This window comes from Sciurus vulgaris (genome assembly GCF_902686455.1).
Source record: "Sciurus vulgaris genome assembly, chromosome: 5".
NCBI classification, from domain to species: domain Eukaryota; kingdom Metazoa; phylum Chordata; class Mammalia; order Rodentia; family Sciuridae; genus Sciurus; species Sciurus vulgaris.
In genome coordinates this window covers 89,658,349-89,678,628 of record NC_136465.1, presented here as the reverse complement: position 1 = coordinate 89,678,628, position 20,280 = coordinate 89,658,349, and the positions used below count along the sequence as shown (strand labels likewise).

General features: G+C 36.0%; 1 protein-coding gene across 2 annotated transcripts in view; it reads left to right on the top strand.

The window, feature by feature from the left end:
* Positions 1-20,280, top strand: part of RECQL (RecQ like helicase) — a 36,362-nt gene that overhangs the window by 1,211 nt on the left and 14,871 nt on the right. For both annotated transcript variants that reach the window (XM_079141501.1, XM_079141502.1), the window contains exons 2-6: positions 790-837; positions 12,658-12,855; positions 13,919-14,098; positions 15,896-16,002; positions 19,220-19,418. In XM_079141501.1, the coding sequence (XP_078997627.1) occupies positions 822-837; positions 12,658-12,855; positions 13,919-14,098; positions 15,896-16,002; positions 19,220-19,418 (700 nt within the window). In that variant the 5' untranslated portion in view covers positions 790-821. The remainder of the gene's footprint in view (positions 1-789; positions 838-12,657; positions 12,856-13,918; positions 14,099-15,895; positions 16,003-19,219; positions 19,419-20,280) is intronic.

Below are 20,280 nucleotides of genomic sequence, written 5' to 3'. Positions count from 1 at the left end.
TTTGGAGAGCACCAACATAGTTTTAGAAAATGTTGATTGTCCATATGAGAGTTGGGGAAGTTTTCATAGGATTATGGGGGATTTAAAGTCCTTCTCTCAAACTTCATTTTCCACTTGCTCATATGCATGCTTAAGTTTTAGTCATTAAAACAACACAAACCATGTTTTCTCCCCAACACCAGTATTCTCTCCTCCTGAAATCTAACCCAATAGAATAGAATACCAATTTCTCTTTTAATATTGAATTAATTATACCTCTTTGAAGCAAGTGCTCAATAAAGTATTAAATGATTAATTTATCTTTGCACATTTTGCTTAATCTGGGACATTTGGTTCTATCCAATTTGTTATTTATGATAGATTCTGTCCTTCCAATGTTGCTTGCAGGGTAAAAGACTTAGAGGTACAGGATGTGTTGATTTTGCTAAGGTCACACAACAATTTAGCGGTAGAACTGTTTAATATTTGTACTTTTTTCTACATTACTTTGTTGGAGTTTGATAAATACTGACATTGCACTTGTCACTTGTATGTTTATGTGACTTTGGACACCTCTCTAAAATCTAGAGGATTTTCTAAAAACAACTACAACAAAAACATTGTGGGAAGAAACATACAGTCCTGTTTGAAGATCCATAGTACTTCTTTGTTTTTGTGGTAGTGGGAGATCAAATCTAGGGCCTCATGCATGCTAAGCAGGCACTTTTTCACTGAGCCACACCCATGGCCCAGATAGTACTGTTTTTTTTTTTTTTTTTTAAAGTGTTGCTGTGTTTGTTTCATTTTTAGAGAGAAATTTGGATCTCCAATTCAAATTTAGAATGGCATCAATTTCAGGTTAGTGAAAATGTTACTCTATAATTCACTCTGTTCTATTTTGAATTGTATGCTGCTTGATAAATGTTTGTTTTTAAAATGCTTTAAAACTTTTGATTATAAAAATTACTTTTTTCAGCTTTTTTTAAAGTCGTGGTAAGATATACAACGTTTCCCATTTAATTTTTACGAAGTTCTTTGGCATTAAGAAGACCAGTTCTTTGGCATTAAGTGTCGTCGTGTGGATGTGCAACCATCACAATCTTTTCATCATCCCAACTGAAACTTTGTGACCATTAAAATTCATTACCTCATTACTCCTTTCTATGAATTTGACTATTTTTAGTACCTCATCTGATAAAATCATGTGTTTGTCTTTTGTGCCTGGCTTACTTCATGTAGCGTGTCTTCAAAGTTCATCCATTTTGTAACACGATTCAGATTTCATCCTTTTTTTTTTTTCTTTCTTTTTTTTAATCTAAAGCTAATAATACTCCATTGTATGCTGCATTTTGTATATCCACTCCTCTGTTAATGAACGTTTTTTTGCCTTTTGGTTATAATGAATAATACTATTGTGAATATTGATGCAGAAATTTCTAAGTTTCTCCTTTGAATTCTTTAGTGTATGTACCTAGAATTGGAATAGCTGGATCATATAATTCTATGATGTTTTACTTTTTGAAGAACTGGTATACTGTTTTCTAAAGCGGCTATACCATTTTATATTCCGGTTAGTAATGTACCAGAATTGCAAGAAATGATGTTTTTGACAGGCTTCTAGGAACTTAAGAAAATGAAGAAGAAAATTAATCACTTATAACTCCACTACTCAAATTAATATTGTTAACATTATTTTCCAACAACATTTTTTGACAAAAATTTTTAACATGGTGAACATATTGTATTGTAATGTGATTTTTAGAAATATCCTGTAAATATAGAATATAGATATATTGTTAAACAAATTCTGTGTTGTATTTATTTTATTTTTAATACCTCACTGTTTTTCGAAATGACATCATTTATTTACTTAATCTTTTCATGTTGAAACTTTAGGCTGTCTCTCTTCTTAATATGTAAACAATGCTGAATTGAACATATTCACATCTAAAACTTTGTGTACTCCTCTGAGTCTTTCCTGAAGTTCCTCGGAATGGAATTATTTGAAGGCTTTTTTTTTTTAAGTGCAAAAGAGAAAAATATGCATTATTTTACCTTTCAAGCACTCATGGCATTTTGATGTATGTCCATCCATTATTAGTTTCATAAACTTCATCAGATTGTGTTATACTTGCAGATAAGATCTTGCTGCCTATTTGTTTAACAGATGGTTGTCAGAGGCAAAGAACTTCTACTATGAGCAGGTTTCGGTCTTTTTTATGGTATAGTGAATATAGTCTTTGCTACATACTATCTCTGGGTAACAAGATTGGGTTCTTTGCACATGAGAAAGAAATATTTTTCCTAAATTTAGCCTTATCCACCACATACAAATACAACTTTATTATATTTCTTTAAACATAAATATGACTACATAATGACATAATTTTTTGTCTTTGTCTTATGACTCATTTTCATAGACTGAAAGTTAGTAATAAATGGTAACAATTTAAATTATGTTAAATGTTGACCCACATAGTCTTTACTTCATGACAAAAATGAGACTTGAAGAGATATTACCGAATCTGGACCCTGTTGTTATGGTAATTTTGGATTCCATATGTCATTTTATTCAAGAAGGCTTCAAGCTTTATCAATAGGATATTATTTTAAAATAGCAGAATAATGAAATAGGTGTAGTTTAAGAAGCTATGTGCTTTTAAAATAAACATACCTCTTCTAATATTCTGCTCAGTTGTTGAACTGTATTTGAAATGCCTCTTTGAAATTGCTTTTGGTTTGTTACTTTGAATTTGATGACTTCCCCAGGGGCAAATCACTTTCATTATTAATTTCCATTTAAGATATTGTTAGAAATGTACTATTTCTGAAGAATGATAGCTCCCTTGCATCAGCTACAAACTTAGAAACACTGGAGTGTTTTGCTCAATTCACTATGCTCTTGAGATGAAATAGTGACACAAGCCCTGTGCACTTGCAGTCCTTCTCCATTAGGGATTTGCGAAATCATTTACTTGACATTTAATCTCGTCCCCTGTACTAACTTGTGCTGTTGTTAGGCCAAAATTAGAAATGGTGTAATTTTGAACAATGTTAAATAGTCTGATTTATTACAGCTAGTTGTACTTTCTTATATTTTTGTCTAAGATACAATGATGTTGACTCTTTCATGGATTGACATTAACATTTGTATTAGATAGACTTTGATTAGAGAAGCAGAAGTACTATAATGTTATAAGAGATTTATTATAAGAATTTGTCCTTATGTGACTATGGAAGTGGTTAAGCTCTCTGTATTGTCAGTGTGTCTGGCACTGAGCGTAAAATTGGCAGAGCCAGTAGGTGGGAAGAAATGATGGCTGTGAAGTGAGAAAAGCAAAGACAAACTTATAAAGACGTTCTTCTGTTTCCCAGCAGAATATATATTAGTTTCTCATTGCCTCTTATCCAATTTCAGTGATGCAGGACACCTATCAGAAAACTGGTGTACTTCACTGTGGTATTGTGCACAACCTGGTTGAAGTTTCAAAGTAGCTGAAGAAGGCAAACCAAGAGACTCTGGAGGAACTGCAGGCTCCATTGTTTTCCCAAGGTTATTTAGCAGCAGCTGAGTTGTGGGCCCTGCTGCTGCCCCATGCCAACAAGGTCACCAGCCCTGGTCTTACCCTGACCTTCTTAAAAATGGAAAATATGGCTACTGCTATACTCTGTATGACTAGCAGAATTCTCTTCTGTAGACCTAGCCCAGAACTTTGCAGGCAAGGGAATCTGGGAAATGTTGTTCTAACTTAGCTTAGTTATTACAGCACAAAACCACCAGATTTCACCTCTTGCCCATGTGACATTTGTACTTTCCTCTTTAATTATATTTAACTTCCAGATAAAGGCAATAGCACAATCATGTTTCTGCCTAAAATGATGTAACTATCCCTTGTTCAACCAAGTACATGCTGACCCTCTCCCCCAAAGAGGGTACAAATTCTCTTTTATTCATCTTCTAATGATGCTTCTTATTCTTTTTACTAAGTCACATCCTCCCTGATAATCTCAAATCTTAAATCCTGATACATGAGGTTATCTATGAACAAGTTTTTTTTGTTTGTTTGTTTGTTCATTTGTTTTGCATACCTGGGATTGACCCTGGGATGCTTAACCACTGAGTCACATCCCCAGCCTGTTTTTCTTTGTTTGCTTTTTGTTTTGTTTTGTTTTGAGTCAGAGTCTTACTAAGTTGCTTAGGACCTGGCTGAGTTCTAAGGCTGGCTTTGAATTTGAGATCCTCCATCCTCAACCTTTCAAGCTGCTGGGGTTACAGGCATGCACCACTGCACCAGACTATGAACACATTTTATGAGTTACAACCTCCTTGATAATCATGAAACTTAAATCCTTATGAGATTAACTACTATGAACATGTTTTATGTTAAATATTCAGGGAATAGGAGAGGGACCAAACAAAATAGAAAAACACAAACTTACTTTATTCGCACATAAAATAAGGAAGAAAGACTTACAGCTACTGTAGTTCTTGTTTCTCAACTGATCTATGGTCATAGCTGGTGTTTTATAACTGTCTTCTTCAGCTCCCCATTCTGTACCCTTTGTTCTCAACAAGTACCTCAGCTGGTCATGGGTTCTTGCTAGGTGAAGACTTCCTTTAAAACAGCTTGCTTATGTTTGTTTACTATAATTTTCTAATAGCATTAAACACAGGACATGGTACTGGTAAGAGGTACTCTAGAGGAGTCCTGCCATTCCAGAAATACTCTTCTTTATCTCTGTGTATAGTAGCAATCCATTTCCTCTTATAATCAGGATTACTTACTCCAGGGTCATTACATTGATCCCCTTGTTTGTTGATTTATTGGCGTGAGAAACTCAAAGTGACCAAGTGACAATCAACTTCTAGTTTAGTGGAATGCTTGCTTTTTCCCCTGATAGAAAATATTGCTTCCTGTTAACCAGAACCTCAAGACCAGCAGATTCCAAAGTTTAACTACCGGATCACTTGGGGTAATAATGAGAAGTGTCACTCCCATTTTTACCTCTGCTTCCAGGGCCCATGAATTGAAGCCTTGGGGGAAAAACGTGATTTACTGGTGTATAGCATCCTGGAGGATACTATTCTTGCATTTAAGGTGTTGCCACCCAGCTGGCACCTAATTGAGTATTTGAAATGCCACTCTATTCTGTCAGGCCAGCTGCTTCAGTGTGTTAAGGAATATGATTAGACCAGTGAATTCCTTGAGTGTCAGCCTTCTATTGCACTTCATTTGCTATGAAGTGAAATTGCTTCTTTGGTCAGAGCAGTTTGATGTGGACTATGAAGACAATCCATAAGGCATTTTGTAAATTCACAGATGGTAGATTTAGCAGAAGCATTGCTGGCAGGGAAGGCAAAGTAAGTGTCTATACCAGTGGAACAGAGTGTTGCCTTTTTCATCATAGAAGGTTCCAGTATATTCACTTTGCCATTAGTCATCTGGCTCTCTCCCAGAGAATGGTGCCACAATTGAAAATCAAGGTTGATATGAGCTGTTTGCAAGTTGGGCACTCAGGTGTGTATACAGCCAGCTACGTATATAGATTGATCTTCATGGGTGAAAGTCTGTGTTGCTACAACATGGGCACTTTGTTCTTGACCTCATTATACAAAGACAGGCATGGCTAGGAATGAGGTTGACTGATGTCCAGATCATCTTGTCTACTTGATTAATTAGGATCTATCTTTGTGCAAGTTATTTTTAGTGATCATTCATATGGGACACAAATCTCTTCATATTCTGTACCTTTTCCTCAGGCTTTGCTACCAATTTTCCAATTTCCTAACCATCCTGCCAATCCATTAGCCACTCTCAATGTATTAGTATATATCTGTACCTCAGGCAGAATGAAAAACCATGTGCACTGCTTGAAGATGTGCTGACTGGGAGAATTTTCCCTCCCATTGTTCTTCAGAGCCCCTCTGGAGAGGCACTGAGTGCTTTAATTGTTCATTTTTGGATAATGCCAATATACTATGCAGTCTTTTGTGGATCAGTTCTGTTTTTTTTTTCTTTTTTTTCTTTTTCAGTCTATTAATAAGGAACTAGTCATAGGGAACTCTCGAAGAGATCGTAGGTACAGGATGAGGAGGAGTCAAGATAGGAGTGTGGTCCACCTGCTCATGACTTTACTTTGAACCTCCTGGAGCTCAGTTTTACATATACCACTTCTGTTGTGATGATGGAAGTCTGCCTTATGAATTGATGTGTCACATGATACCTGATGCATAATGGTCCGTGCAGGTCCCATGATAACTTAATCTCTTATAAGACTCAGGAGCAAGCCAGAATATTTCCAAGAAGAGGATAATAGTTATCTGTAGAGAAGGCATAGCTTTGCTGCACCAATCATGATGCCTATGTTGTGTCTCATTGGTACAACAGAAATGCCATGTAGCATCACTTCATCACAGACCTGAAACATTGATAAGTTTGTTGGGTCATATAGCTCAATGCCAAAAGAAGATTGTATGGCAGCATTGCCTCTTGTTCAGGGCCCTATTCAAAACAGACAGCTTCTTAGGTTACTTTGTAAATGAAGTATATGTTGTCTTCCAAATCCAAACAGTCCCACGAGGCTTTGTGTCCTGTTAATAATAAGGGGTTTGGACATGCAAACTTGCTGTTTTGGTCAGCTTTTTCACTGCTGTGACCAAAACCCATGATAAGAACAATCACGAAGGTCCCAGTACATAGATGCTCCATTGCTCTGGGCCTGAGGTGAGGAAAAAAACCATGACAGAAGTATGTGGCAGAGGAGAATAGCTGGGAACATGGCACCAGGAAGCAGAAAGAGAGAGAGTGCTCTGATCAAAAGGACAAAATATAAACCCCCAAAGCATACCTCCAGGGCTCCACCTCCTCCAGACATACCCTACCTGCATGCAGTTACCATCAAGTTAATCCCTACCAGGGGATTAATGTACTGATTAGGTTAAACCTCTTATAATCCAATCATTTAATCTCTAAGTTTTTTTTGCATTGTCTTACACATGAGCTTTTGGGGGACACCTGATATCCAAACCTTAATACTTGCTCTTCACCTTGTAAGGGATATCTCAGCATCCCCCAGACTCTTTGACTTCTAGAAATTTCATCAAATTGATGAGCTCAAGTTTTTGTGGGATTTTTTTCCATCTCTGGCATGTATCTGTCTTAATAGTTTATAGACTAGTTTCTAGAGTAGCTGCTGCTGCTGCTTCTTGTTCAACAGGTTGGATAAACATGATATCATCAATGTAATGAGCCAGGGTGGTGTGTAGTAGAATGGAGAACCAATCAAGGTCCTTGAAGATTAGATTGTGACATAGGGCTACTGGGTTGATACTTCTCTGAGATGGGATAGTGAAGATGTATTGGTGGTCCTTCAAACTCCTTCTGATGGCCTTTACTAAAGGTACAAAGATTTAGGGACTAAAACATTCAGCAAATAAATAGCTATATACAAGGTGCCAGAGATGTGTTGTGTTCCATCAGTGAAATCATGTGTGAAACTCCCTTTTTTGGACCCACAACTTTGTAATTTTTCCATTAACTATTGTTAGTCTCTGGGGTCCATCTGTCTTCTGCACAGACCACATAGGTAAGTTGATCAGGGATGTGGTAGGGTTCATTACCCTAGCCCATGAGGACAACAGTTTCTGCAGACCCTAGAGCTATGCAGTAAAGCTTTTGGTTTACTGTATAGTTAGGTGTTTTAGTCAGCTTTTTTGCTGCTGTGACTAAAAGATCTTATCAGAACAATTTTAAAGGAGGAAAAGTTTATTTGAGGTATTAGTCCATAGAAGGCCGGCTCCATTCCTTAAGGCTTGAGGTGAGGCAGAACATTATGGTGGGAGAATGTGGCAGAGGGAGGCTGCTCACATCATCAGGAAGCAGAGAGAGAGCCTCTACTTGCCAGTTAAAAAATATATATATACTTCATAGCCATGCCCTTATTAATAACTCCTCCAGCCACACCCTACCACATAAGTTACCACTCAGTTAATCCCATCAAGTAATTAATTCACTGAATGGGTCGAGACACAACCCAATCATTTCTCCTCTGAACCTTCTTGCATTTTCTCACATATGAGCGTTTGGGGGTACCGGGGATTGAACTCAGGCACTTGACCACTGAACCACATCCCCATTCCTCTTTTGTATTTTATTTAGAAACAGGGTCTCACTGAGTTGCTTAGCACCTTGCTTTTGCTGAGGCTGGCTTTGAACTCATGATTCTCCTGCCTCAGTCTCTGGAGCCACTGGCATTACAGGCATGTGTCACTGCACCTGACTTTCCTTATTTTTTTATACTGGTGCATTATGGTTGTACATAATGATAGGAATTCTTGTTACATATTCATACATGTGCACAATATAGCAATATAATTTGGCCAGTATTACTCCCCAGCACTTTCCTTCCCTCTGGTCAATTTTCTCTACTGACCTCCCTTTGATTTTCATGAGATCCATGCCTCCCACCCCACCTTTCTTTTCCTTTTTCTTCTCTGGTTTCCACATATGAGAAAAACATGTGATCCTTTCTGAGTTTGAATTGTTTTGCTTAACGTAATGGTCTCTAGTTCCATTCATTTTTCCTGCCCATTTCATTTTTCTGTATTGCTTAATGAAACTGTGTGTGCATGTGTGATATGCATATCACATTTTCTTTATTCTTTCACCCATTGATGGACACCTAGGCTGGTTTCATAGTTTGGCTATTGTGAATTGTACTGCTATAAACATGGGTATGTGTGTATCACTATAGCATGGTGACTTTAATTCTTCAGGATAAATACTGAGGAGTAGTATAGCTGGGTCACATGGTGGTTCTATGCCTGATCTTTTGAGGAACTTTCATACTGATTTCCATAGTGGTTGTACTAATTTATTATCCCATCAACAGTTTTAAAGTGTTCCTTTTTCTCCACATCCTCTCCAGTATTTATTATTTGTGTTCTTGATGACTGCCATTTTGAGTGGTATGAGATGAAATTTTAGATTTTGATTTGCATTTCCCTAATTGCTAATATTGTTGAACATTTTTTTCATGTATTTGTTGGCCATTTGTATTTCTTCTTTTGAGAAGTATCTATTTAATTCATTTTTCCATTTATTAACTGAGTTGTTTGATTTTTTGGTGTTGAGTTTTTTGAATTTTTTTTTGATATATATTCTAGGTATTAATTCTTTCAGAAGAGTAGCTAGCAAAGATTTTTTTTCCTGTTTTATGGTTCTTTCTTCACATTCCTAATTGTTTCCTTTGCTGTGCAGAAGTGTTTTAATTTAATGTCATTCCATTTATTAACTCTGGGGTTTATTTCCTGAGCTTTAGGTATCCTATTGAAAAGTCATTGCTTGTGCCTATATGCTAGAGTGTTCACCCTGTTTTCTTCTAACAGTTGTATAGTTTCTGGTCTAACTCCTATGTCTTTAATCCATTTTGAGTTTATATTCTGCAGGGTGTGAGATAAGGGTCTAATTTCATTCTTCTACATATGGAGATGTGGTGCATTTGTTTGTTTGGTATTTGCACAATCACAGAGGGCTGGGGACTCGAACCTGGGTCTCCAGCATGAGAGTCGGGCACTCTACGAGAGGAGCTATAGGGCCAGCCCTTCTTCTACATATGGATAACTAGTTTTCCCAGCACCATTTGTTAAAGGGCTGTCTTTTCTCCAGTGTATGTTTTTAGCACCTCTATCAAGGATCAGATGACTATAGATGTTTGGGTTTGTCTCTGTGATTTCTGTTCTGTACAGTTGGTCTATGTGTCTGTTTTTATGACAGTATCATGCATTTTTTTTGTTACTATAGCTCTGTAGTGTAATTTGAAATCAGGTATTGGGATGCCTCCCACATTGCTGTTTTGACTTAGAATTGCTTTGGCTATTCTGGTTCTTTTATTCTTCCAAATGAATTGTTGTTTTTTCTAGTTCTGTGAAGAATGCCATTGGTATTTTGATGGAAGTTGCATTGAATCTGTGTATTGCTTTTGATAGTGTGTGGCATTTTAACTATATTAATTATGCCTATCCAAGAACATCTTCTGAGATCTTCAGTTTCTTTCTTTGGTGTTCTATAGTTTTCATTGTAGAGGTCATTCACCTCCTGGGTTAGATTTATTTCTTAGGCTATTTATTTATTTATTTAGAGGCTGTTGTGAATGGAATTATTTTCCCGATTTCTTTTTGAGCAGATTCCTTGTTACTAAGGAAGATTTTTATGTGTTGATTTTGCAACTTGCTACTTTGACTAAAGGTAGTTTTATTGGCTTCCACTTGACCTTTCCTACCCATAATAGCTCTCACATATGGACTATGAGATTAGAGAATCCATTAAATTTCTGTTCCCTTTGGATCATAATTCTTTATTAGTTAGTGTTAAATCATATAAGTTGACTCATTAGGAGTACTTAAGAACTTTTTTAGAGGGTTTAGTCCTTACATGGGAGCTGGTTAAGCCACTGTCCCTGGCCAGCAGTGCCAGCAGTAAGGAAGGAAGATCAGTGTGAAGTATGGACACTAAGGATAAACTAGAACTTGTGAGGACAATGGGGAAGCATTTGTTTCTCTCATCGGGACTTGTGTTAGTGTGTCATCACCCCCAGGGTTCTGACTTACAGGGAGCAGGTGTCCTGCTGAAGAGATGGTGCCTTTGCCATAGAAAGTTGCAAACAACCCCTAACCAAAGATTCAGAGAAGCCAAAGCTGCAGGCCAACCTGCTGTAATAGGGAGATTTAGCGGGAGCTGGAGGAACCAGCTTCTGCCCCATGGTAACAAGGTGAGCCAGCAGATTCCTGACAAGAGTGAGCTGCAGTAGCTCCTGACTGTGTGCCAGTTATACTAGTATAGACTTGGTTGCTGTTTGACTTGCACCTTTCAGATCTCCTGCAGAGTTCACTTGCGGCTAGATCTAAGGCACAAATCATGTAGGGAAGGGAATTCAGGCAGTTCTTATAATACAAAGCTACCCTAACATTCTATTTTCAATTAGAACCCTCAGATTTCCTCTCATGAGGAGGCATTGAAACTCTTCATTAATTAATTCAGGCAAATATTTTGGAAAACAATCTTTAAAATTTGTCTGGCTTCTCACTCTGGAAAGCAGTGTGGAGATTCCTTAGAATACTTGGAATGGACCCACCATTTGACCCAGCTATCCCACTCCTTGGCCTATACCCAAAGGACTTAAAATCAGCATACTGCAGAGATACAGCCACAACAATGTTCATAGCCACTCAATTCACAATAGCCAGATTGTGGAACCAACCTAGATGCCCTTCAATTGATGAATGGATAAAGAAACTGTGAGAGATATATATATTGTATATTGTATATATATATTGTGTGTATATATACACACACACACACACACACACACACACACACAATGAAATATTACTCAGCCATAAAAAATAATAAAATTACGGCATTTGCAGGCAAATGGATGAAATTGTAGAATATCATGCAAAGTGAGATAAGCCAGTCTCAAAAACCCAAAGGACAAATGATCTCGCTGATAAGCGGATGGTGACACATAATGGGGGGGGTGGGAGGGGGGTAAGAATGGAGGAAGGAGGGACTGTATAGAAGGATAAGAGGGGTGGGAGGGGTGGGGGGGGAATAATAACAGAATGAAGCAAAAACTATTACCCTAGGTAAATGTATGATATGCCTCTACTTCATGTACAAACAGAGGAACAAGATGTATCCCATTTGTTTACAATAAAAATGAATTTTAAAAAATCCAATTGGGAAAAATCAATAAAAAAAAATGTCTGACTTCTGTTAGGTGGTGTCAAAAAGAATCTCACTTTGACCTTAATGCTTGGACTGGTAAAAATCATACATTGACTACATAATATGTAATTATAAATTAGTTACAAAGGAGTTGTAGTGCCAATTCCAATAGAACTCTTGATTTTTATTTTTGTTGAATATTTTTGTTGCATCCTGTTTAAAATTAGTAACCTCTTCTTATCTTGTTATCTTGTTATCATATCAATATGAACGTTTTTATGAAGTAATAGCTAAGTAATTACCTTTATTTTGCTTCACTGTCCGGTTCTTTTTTTTCCCTTCTTCTCCTTTTCTTTTCTTTTTTCTTTTTTGGTACTGGAGATTGAACCCAGGGATGCTTTACCACTTTACCATTGAGCTACATCCCAGTCCTTTTTATTTTTTATTTTGAGACAGGTGCTTATGAAGTCACTTAGCCTGGACTTGAACTTGGAATCCACAGCCTCCTGAATGGCTGGGATTGTAGGTGTGCATTACTGTGCCCAACTGATCACTTTCTTTAGATGATTTAGGAGATTTCTTGGACTACTTTCTCTGTACAGTAATAAAAATGATAATAACTTACCAATTTTAAATATTTAACTGTATATTTAGGTACTGTGCTAAGAAAGTTCATTGTTATTTCTCTTAATTCTTTTTAACAATACGAAAATTAGGTACGCCCATATTTTTATAGAAGAGGAAATTGAGGTGCACATAAGATCGCTCAGGTGAGAGGACCTGAGATTGAACCCAGGTCTCTGACTCTGAAACATGTCATCTTGACTGCTCTGCTATACTAGTTTAAGTTTGTCTGTAACATAGACGATAAGGAACATCCAGAAGCCAATAGGGAAAGGGGAAATTGTTATTAACTGTTTAGTCATTGTTTCTCCTCCCTTCCCCATAGCACTAACCGAGGAATTGGATTCTGTAACCAATGAGCTACATGCAGTAGACATGCAAATTCAAGAACTCATGGAAAGGCAACAAGAGCTCCTTCAGAAAAAATCTGTCCTAACAAAGAAAATAAAGCAGTGTTTAGAGGATTCTGATGCTGGGGCAAGCAATGAGTGTGATTCTTCACCTGCTGCTTGGAATAAAGAAGGTCTAATTTTTCCATTTTTCTATGCTAGTATTATTTCTTTTCATTTCTGTAAAATTAAGTCATTCTGCATGGGTCAGTGCTTTCCAGTAGTAGTTTGAGAGGTGAGACTGGCTCTTCATTCAGTACAATGGAACCATTCTCTATCCATGTTCTATAATCTTTTTAAATTAAACTTTTATTATGACTTTTTTCCCCCACATATTGTTCTTTAACATTGACTAGTGCTTGAAAAATAAGATATTTACTTCAAATAAATTTTCTAGTATTTTTTTCAGAGGTACTGGAGATTGAACCCAAGGATATTCTACTACTGAGCTACATTCCTGTCTTTTTTATTTCTTATTTTTATACAGGGTCTTGTTAAGTTGCCTAGGCTGGCCTCGAACTTAGTATCCTCCTGCTTCAACCTTCCGGGTAGTTGGGGTTATAGGCCTGCACCCCTGCAGCCAAATTTTCTAAATTTCAACTAAAAAAAAAAAGAGAGAAAATAATTTTTAAAAAAGTCATGCATACTTCTTGCCAAAGTTTATTTTCCTGCCATGGTGAACAAACCATTGATTTAAAATCTTGAATGAAGCATCATGTTTATTGTTAATTATAGTTGAATAACTCTAGAAGGAATTGCAGCACTTTTGTGGAGACTGTTTTCTAGTGTTTGACTTTTAAACACAAGTTATTTACACCAAAAACGCCAGATAATTGTTAACTTTGTTCATTGTATTTGAGTTTTTTATGATATTGTATATTTCTTGATCCATATTCAGAGAGTTTTTCAAATACCTGGTTGAAGACCTTCCTCTTCTATGTGGTTTCATTCTCAACTGGTACATGTTTATGTTTTTTTTTTTTCTGATATACTGCTTCTTATTTAATTTGTTTTTGCTTTGCTTAGATTACTGAGTTACACTAATCCCAAATTATTATTATAAAAATTTAATGGTTCATAAGTATTAAAAGTGTTATGTTTTTCTGATTCTTGTATGTTATAAAAGCAGTCATTTACATTTATGTCTCGTGTATAACCTAATAGTTCTAGTATTTTAGCTTCTTTTTCTCTTTCTAGATTTTCCATGGTCTGGTAAAGTTAAGGATGTTCTGCAAAATGTCTTTAAACTGCAGAAGTTCAGACCACTTCAGCTTGAAACTATTAATGTAACAATGGCTGGAAAGGAGGTATTTCTTGTTATGCCTACAGGAGGTGGAAAAAGTTTATGCTACCAGTTACCAGCATTATGTTCAGATGGTGTGTATTACTAAGAATGAACTTTAAGTTGAAATTGTTTCTCTTTATGTATTTCACTTCTTTTAAAAATTTATTTCTGATCAAACATATAAAAATCAAGTTCTTTTTTTGTTTTTCTTTGTATTAATAGAGATCGTTCACTGAAATAGGTTATACTGGAGAAAGAACTTATTTGGAAATGGAGAGAAAATATAATGAATTCAATTTGGGACATGTTGAATTTATGACCTCTAAGACATCTGGGCGGTAGGATTTGGGGTCTAAAGCTTGAGTGTGGGAGATCTGAGTTAGATTAGTTGCAGGCTGTCAATGTAGAGATGGCCACTGAAGCCATGGGAGTGATCCAGGGCAACATGAAAAGAGGGCCTTGAAACAGACATCTGAGTGGTAAGTGTTGAGGGGTAAATGGAGAAGAAAGGGTTTGCAGGGAAGGCTGAGAAGGTTGAGCAAATTGTAAGAGGATAACTGAGAGAGTGTGGTATCATTAGAAGCCTTGGGAAGGGAGCGTTTTAAAGAGGGAGGATCAATAGTGATATCTGTTGGCAAGAGGTCAAATAAAATAAGGACTTAAAAGTTCCTCTTGGTTTAGTGACAAGGGACTCATTTTTTACCTTTGCTAGAGCAATTTCAGCAAGACGGTTCATTGGAAACCAAATAGCAATGACTTAGAAGTCGGTAGGAGTTGAGTGGGTAGGACTGGTGAATGTGGAACACTGTTTGGAAAAGAATATCTATGAAAGAAAGAAGAGAAAGGGTGATTTATAAATAATAGAAGGATTTTTTGCACACTGTTCTGGAGGCTGGGAAGTCTAAGATTAAAGTAACAGCAAATTTGGTGTCAAGTGAGTGCCTGTTCCTCACAGATGGCACCTCCTTGCAGCATTTTCACACAACAGAAAGGGGCAGGGACGTGTCCTTCATCCTCTTCTATAAGGACACTAATCCTACTGTGCCTTCATGACTTAAGGACTTCTTAAAGGCCTTGCCTTTTAGTACTGTCATACTGGGTATTAGATTCTGACATAAGAATTTTGGGAGGACACCAACATTCAGACCCTAGCAGGTATCTCGGATTTGGGAAGATGAGAGAGACTTAACCATGGTTAAATGTAATGAGTAGATGCCAGTATTGGGGGAGAAGTACAGGAAATAATTGAGAGGGCAAAATCCCTGATAAAAATTATAATTTAAGTATGTATTTTTAAGCATGTCTGTCTACCCTCTGCCAGAGATTATAGTAGCAAATAAACTGCAGAAATATTAAATCATATAATTAAAAAAAATGTAGAATTGCTCTTATAAACAATTTCAGTTATAGGAGAGAAGGAGAGTATTATTAGAACTTTATTCAGTCAATACACAATTCACTGATTCCTACTCAGAATAAATTAATCTGGGGCAAAAAGTAGAATACTCATGCAGCTCTCATTCTTAATTATGTAGACTACTGTTTTCTTTTGGAAAACTGTGGAATAATTTTCCCCTGATATCACTGTTTAGAATTTGACCTAATTTATATTATTTTATTGAGATTACTAACACTGTTTAAAATGAAAGTAATTAAACATTCAAAACGTTAAAACTTTTTATAGGACCGAATGAGGATAGAAGTTTCTGTCTTATATTTGCTTACTTGCCTTATCCTCACCTTGTTTGGTCAATTACTCATATCTATCTTCAGTTTATTAATGAGGGTAAGAAATAGGCAGGATATTGCTAAAGCTGCATTGAAGAATGTGAGTGGTTGCAGCTCATTCTGGTGGTGGTGTAAAATTTAAAGTTTTTTTTCTCTTTTAGGATTTACACTTGTGATTTGCCCATTGATCTCTCTTATGGAAGACCAACTAATGGTTTTAAAAGGATTAGGAATTTCAGCTACCATGTTAAATGCCTCTAGTTCTAAGGTATGAATTCTGTGGCTTTCTTTTTTAATTCTTCAATAAAGTAGGAGTCTTGGCTATAGTTGAATTGCCTATAAAACTGTAAAGTGTTAACTATTTATATCGGGAGATACAAATGACAGTTCTGGCCCACAGCCTATTTTCGTATGTCCCTTGAGCTAAGAATGCTTTTTATATTTTGTTTTATTTTATTTTTTTTAAGTACTGGGGATGGAACCCAGGGCCTTGCATGTTTTTATATCCTTAAATGGTTAAAAACAACATCAAAAAGAATGGTATTTTGTGAAATGTGAATTATATAAAAATTATATAAAATTCACATTTCAGCATTCATATATAAAGTTTTATTAGAGCACAACCATTCTCATATTGTGTATGGCTGCTTTCACACTATAATGGCAGAGTGGAATAGTGGTAGTGACCATAATATTTACTATCTGGTACTTTATAGGAGACATTTGCTGATGTATTTTTATATTATCTATTTTTAAAATAGGAAAAAATTTCTAATTATGCAATCTAGTTAAATAAAAAAAAAAAAGTTAACAAAAAGACAACAGAGTACCTGTGGCATTTTTTGGTGGGGAGGTTTGGGAATGTACTGTCTTGCCCTCATCTATAGAAGAGAGCATTTCCCAACTTTTTTTTTAAACAGGGAAAAAAGCACATAGTTTATTATGTGCCTAAGTCATGGAAGTGTTAGACTTTATTTCCCTGTTGTTCTTTTTTTAAAAGCATATTGTTGAAATCTTCAAACGTATATAAAAATAGAATAGTATAAAAATGGCCATATATACATTACTACCATTTATATTATACCACATTTTCTTTATCCATTCATATGTTGCTGTACACCTAGGCTTGTTCCATAGTTTGGCTGTCGTGAATTGTGCTGCCTACAAATGTGGGTATGTTAGATCATATACATTAAAATATGATGACTTTAATTCTTTTGGGAAAATACTGAGGAGTATGGTATACAGCTTAGTCATATGGTAGTTCCATGCCTGGTCATATTTTAGTTGTAAATTCTTCAACATATATCTCTAACTTTAAAAAAATATAAGTGCAATGCTGCCTTCATATCTAAAAGCTTCATATTCAAGCTGGGCTTGGTGATGCCTATAATCCCAGTATCTTGGGAGTCTGAGGCAGGAAGATCGCAAGTTCCAAGCCAGCCTCAGCAACTTAGCTAGGCCCTACACAATTTAGAGAGACTGTCTCCAAATAAAAAATAAAAAGGCCTGAGGATATTTACCTGGCAGGGGAGATAGCATGGTCACTAAGGTGGTTTCCTAAGGGCGAGGCCTGTGCATTGTACTCTGGATGTGCTGACCCCTGTGATTTCCCCAAATGTGAGAAACATGACTGCAGAATTTGTGGTTGTGGGGGACTGTCTTTATGCTTTCCCCTGGGAAAAAAATTGCTATCAGTTCCTTAAAACATCAACTAAAAATAATCAATTGTTTCATTATATTTCATTAAAAAAATTCATGGCTCATATAACATTCTTGTATTATATTTGGTTGATATATAAGATTTCCCTTATCTCCTTTTTGGTTCCTTAGGCAAATTATTTAGGTAGTTGAAAAATCAGATTAATTTGCCTGTAGCTTTCTACATTCTGGATTTTCCTGGTTACCTGTTTGTGATGTCTTTAACTTGTTTCTTTTAGTTAGATCTAAAAACATGATTAGCTTGATTATATTGAACTTGTTTTAGGGAAGTGTATGCTTTCCTATAATATCACTCTGGAGGTAACCATAATACCCAGTTATCTTTGGGGAGGCTAAGCTTGATCAGTATGTTCAAGTATATCTTCCTGATCTGTCATTTTTAGCTTTTGTCTAATGATTCTAGCAGCCACTGATGATTGTCGCCACACGGGGAGTGCTTATTTCATCAAGGAGTTACATAATGGTGGTATTTATTTTTACCACTTCTTGTTCATATATTAACTAGAATTTTTGTATAAAGGAGAACTTTTTCCTCATTAACTCTTTGCAGGATGAAAATGCTTGTTTTCTTTCATTGCCAATTTGCAGAGTTGATTTTCTAGCATGCTGCACAGCTTGTCAATAAGTTTTTTCATTTTTCATCCCCAAGTATCACTATAAACTTAGGAATTTTTAATTGAAAAAGAAAATATTAGTAATAGGAAGTAGTCTAGAAAATTGCAGAAAATTATGAGGTCATGCCATATCACTGTTGCTTGAAAAGTTGGAAGGATTAGAAAAAGAGAACACACATCCTAGGGTAACTGCAGGAGATAACAAACTACTTCTTTGCTGGGACAAAGAAAGCAGTTTTGACCATCTCTTCCTATCCCATTTATCATCTGTTAAAAATTATTTTATTAGGTTAGAAGGAAAAAAAAACTCTAATGTGCTAAATAATATATAAAATAATATCAGAACACTAATACTAATAACTTACCTTTCAAATTTTATTTTTATTATTTATATTTTTTATTTTAGAAAACCGTAATTTAATGATTAATGGTATGTAAAACCCAATGGTCTGTGTATTTAAATAAAGAGCTCAAAGTGATTTAATAGTCTCACAAAAGTAATCAATAAACTTTGTTCACAGATATGTAAAGTGATTATGAATGATGTTAAGATTAATAAAACCCATGTTTATAATTGCAGCTGTTGCACTTGACTCACATTTCTGAATGTATTATGAACAATTTAGAATCATACCTTCATAGAATAAGTGCCGTTTTGTTTTGTTTTGTTTTGTTATTTTTCAAATACTGAGTATTAAACCCAGGGCCTCATTCATGCTAGGTAAGCACTGTATCACTGAGTACATCCCCAGCCCTTTTTATTTTGAAACAGAATCTTGCTAAATCACCCAGGCTGGCATAAAATTTGTGGTCCTCCTGCCTCAACCTCTGGAGTAGCTGGGATTATAGAATAAATGTTCTTTATTTGGGAATCCTTTATATGTGTTTTCACTCTTTTTTTTTTTTGGTCAAGTGAGATTCTTCTTTTACTCTCAACAATGTGGATGTAAGTAAGTCACTGGAATGCTGTTTGCACAGCTGCCATGATTTAGTATAGGGATGTGGTTTCAATTTTAATGAACCAAACATCTGCTTCTAGAAAAGCCCCAGGCTGTTGCTTTTGAGTGATGAATGTCTTCATTTTCCAGTTAGTATTGCAGTCTGTTAACTTAATTCTACTATAATTGTGCCTATTTTGCCTTTTAATAGGAGCATGTGAAATGGGTTCATGCTGAAATGGTAAATAAAAACTCCAAGTTAAAGCTAATTTATGTGACTCCGGAGAAAATTGCAAAAAGCAAAATGTTTATGTCAAGATTAGAGAAAGCCTATGAAGCAAGGAGATTTACTCGAATTGCTGTGGATGAAGTTCACTGCTGTAGTCAGTGGGGACATGATTTCAGACCTGGTATGTAGGTTTTACCTTGAAACCCCTTGGCATTATGAACCATGTACTTACTTAGCTTGACATGGTGAAAATCCCTTCTTCCATAACATTATCCTGTCAGATAGTTATTACTCATTTTCTCCTGCTTTAATGTCAGGAGGTCAAGAGGCAGAGTCTTTAATCTCCTTATTTCCCACGGTAATATTTAGTACTATTGTCTTTATCCTTTGAAACATATTTTTACTAGTCAATATGATATATATCTATGGTATTTATGATCTCCTGGTACTCCCTCACATTTGCTGAAAAATTTAAATCTGCTTCTAAGTTGTCTTTTTTTGTTATCATTTTGGGTGTCTTCAACACCCTACCCAACTTTTCACTGTCAAAGTCTGATGAAATATTTTTGTAACCCTTATCTTCACTCTACCAACCTAATCTGAAATCATAGCCTAAAGTAAGTTACTCAGAATTGTTCTATGCAAAAAAATACTAAATTCAAAGTTCTACTCCCTGACTTCAATCTCTTCCCTCTGAGGTTTTTCACACTCAGGGATTCCTGGTTCCCTCTTTCAATCCCCGTTTATTTCTCCATTCACACTTTCCCCCACTCAGATTCCTCTTGCCACTTGCCTCTTGCGTTTGCCCTGGATTGCCCAGCCATTTCACCAACCTGCTTCAGGCCCATGCCAGATGGAGATGGCTGGCTCCATGCAGACTTCTGCTTACCCTATTTCTGCTATTTGTTTGCTAAAAATTGTTAGGAAAAAAAATTAAATAGCTGCATTGCTATCCACCTCAGTTTAGCTTTTCATCATGCTTAGCTATCCTTCTATTTGTGCCCATTTCAACTCCTTTATACATTGCACCTAGCAAGTTTTTC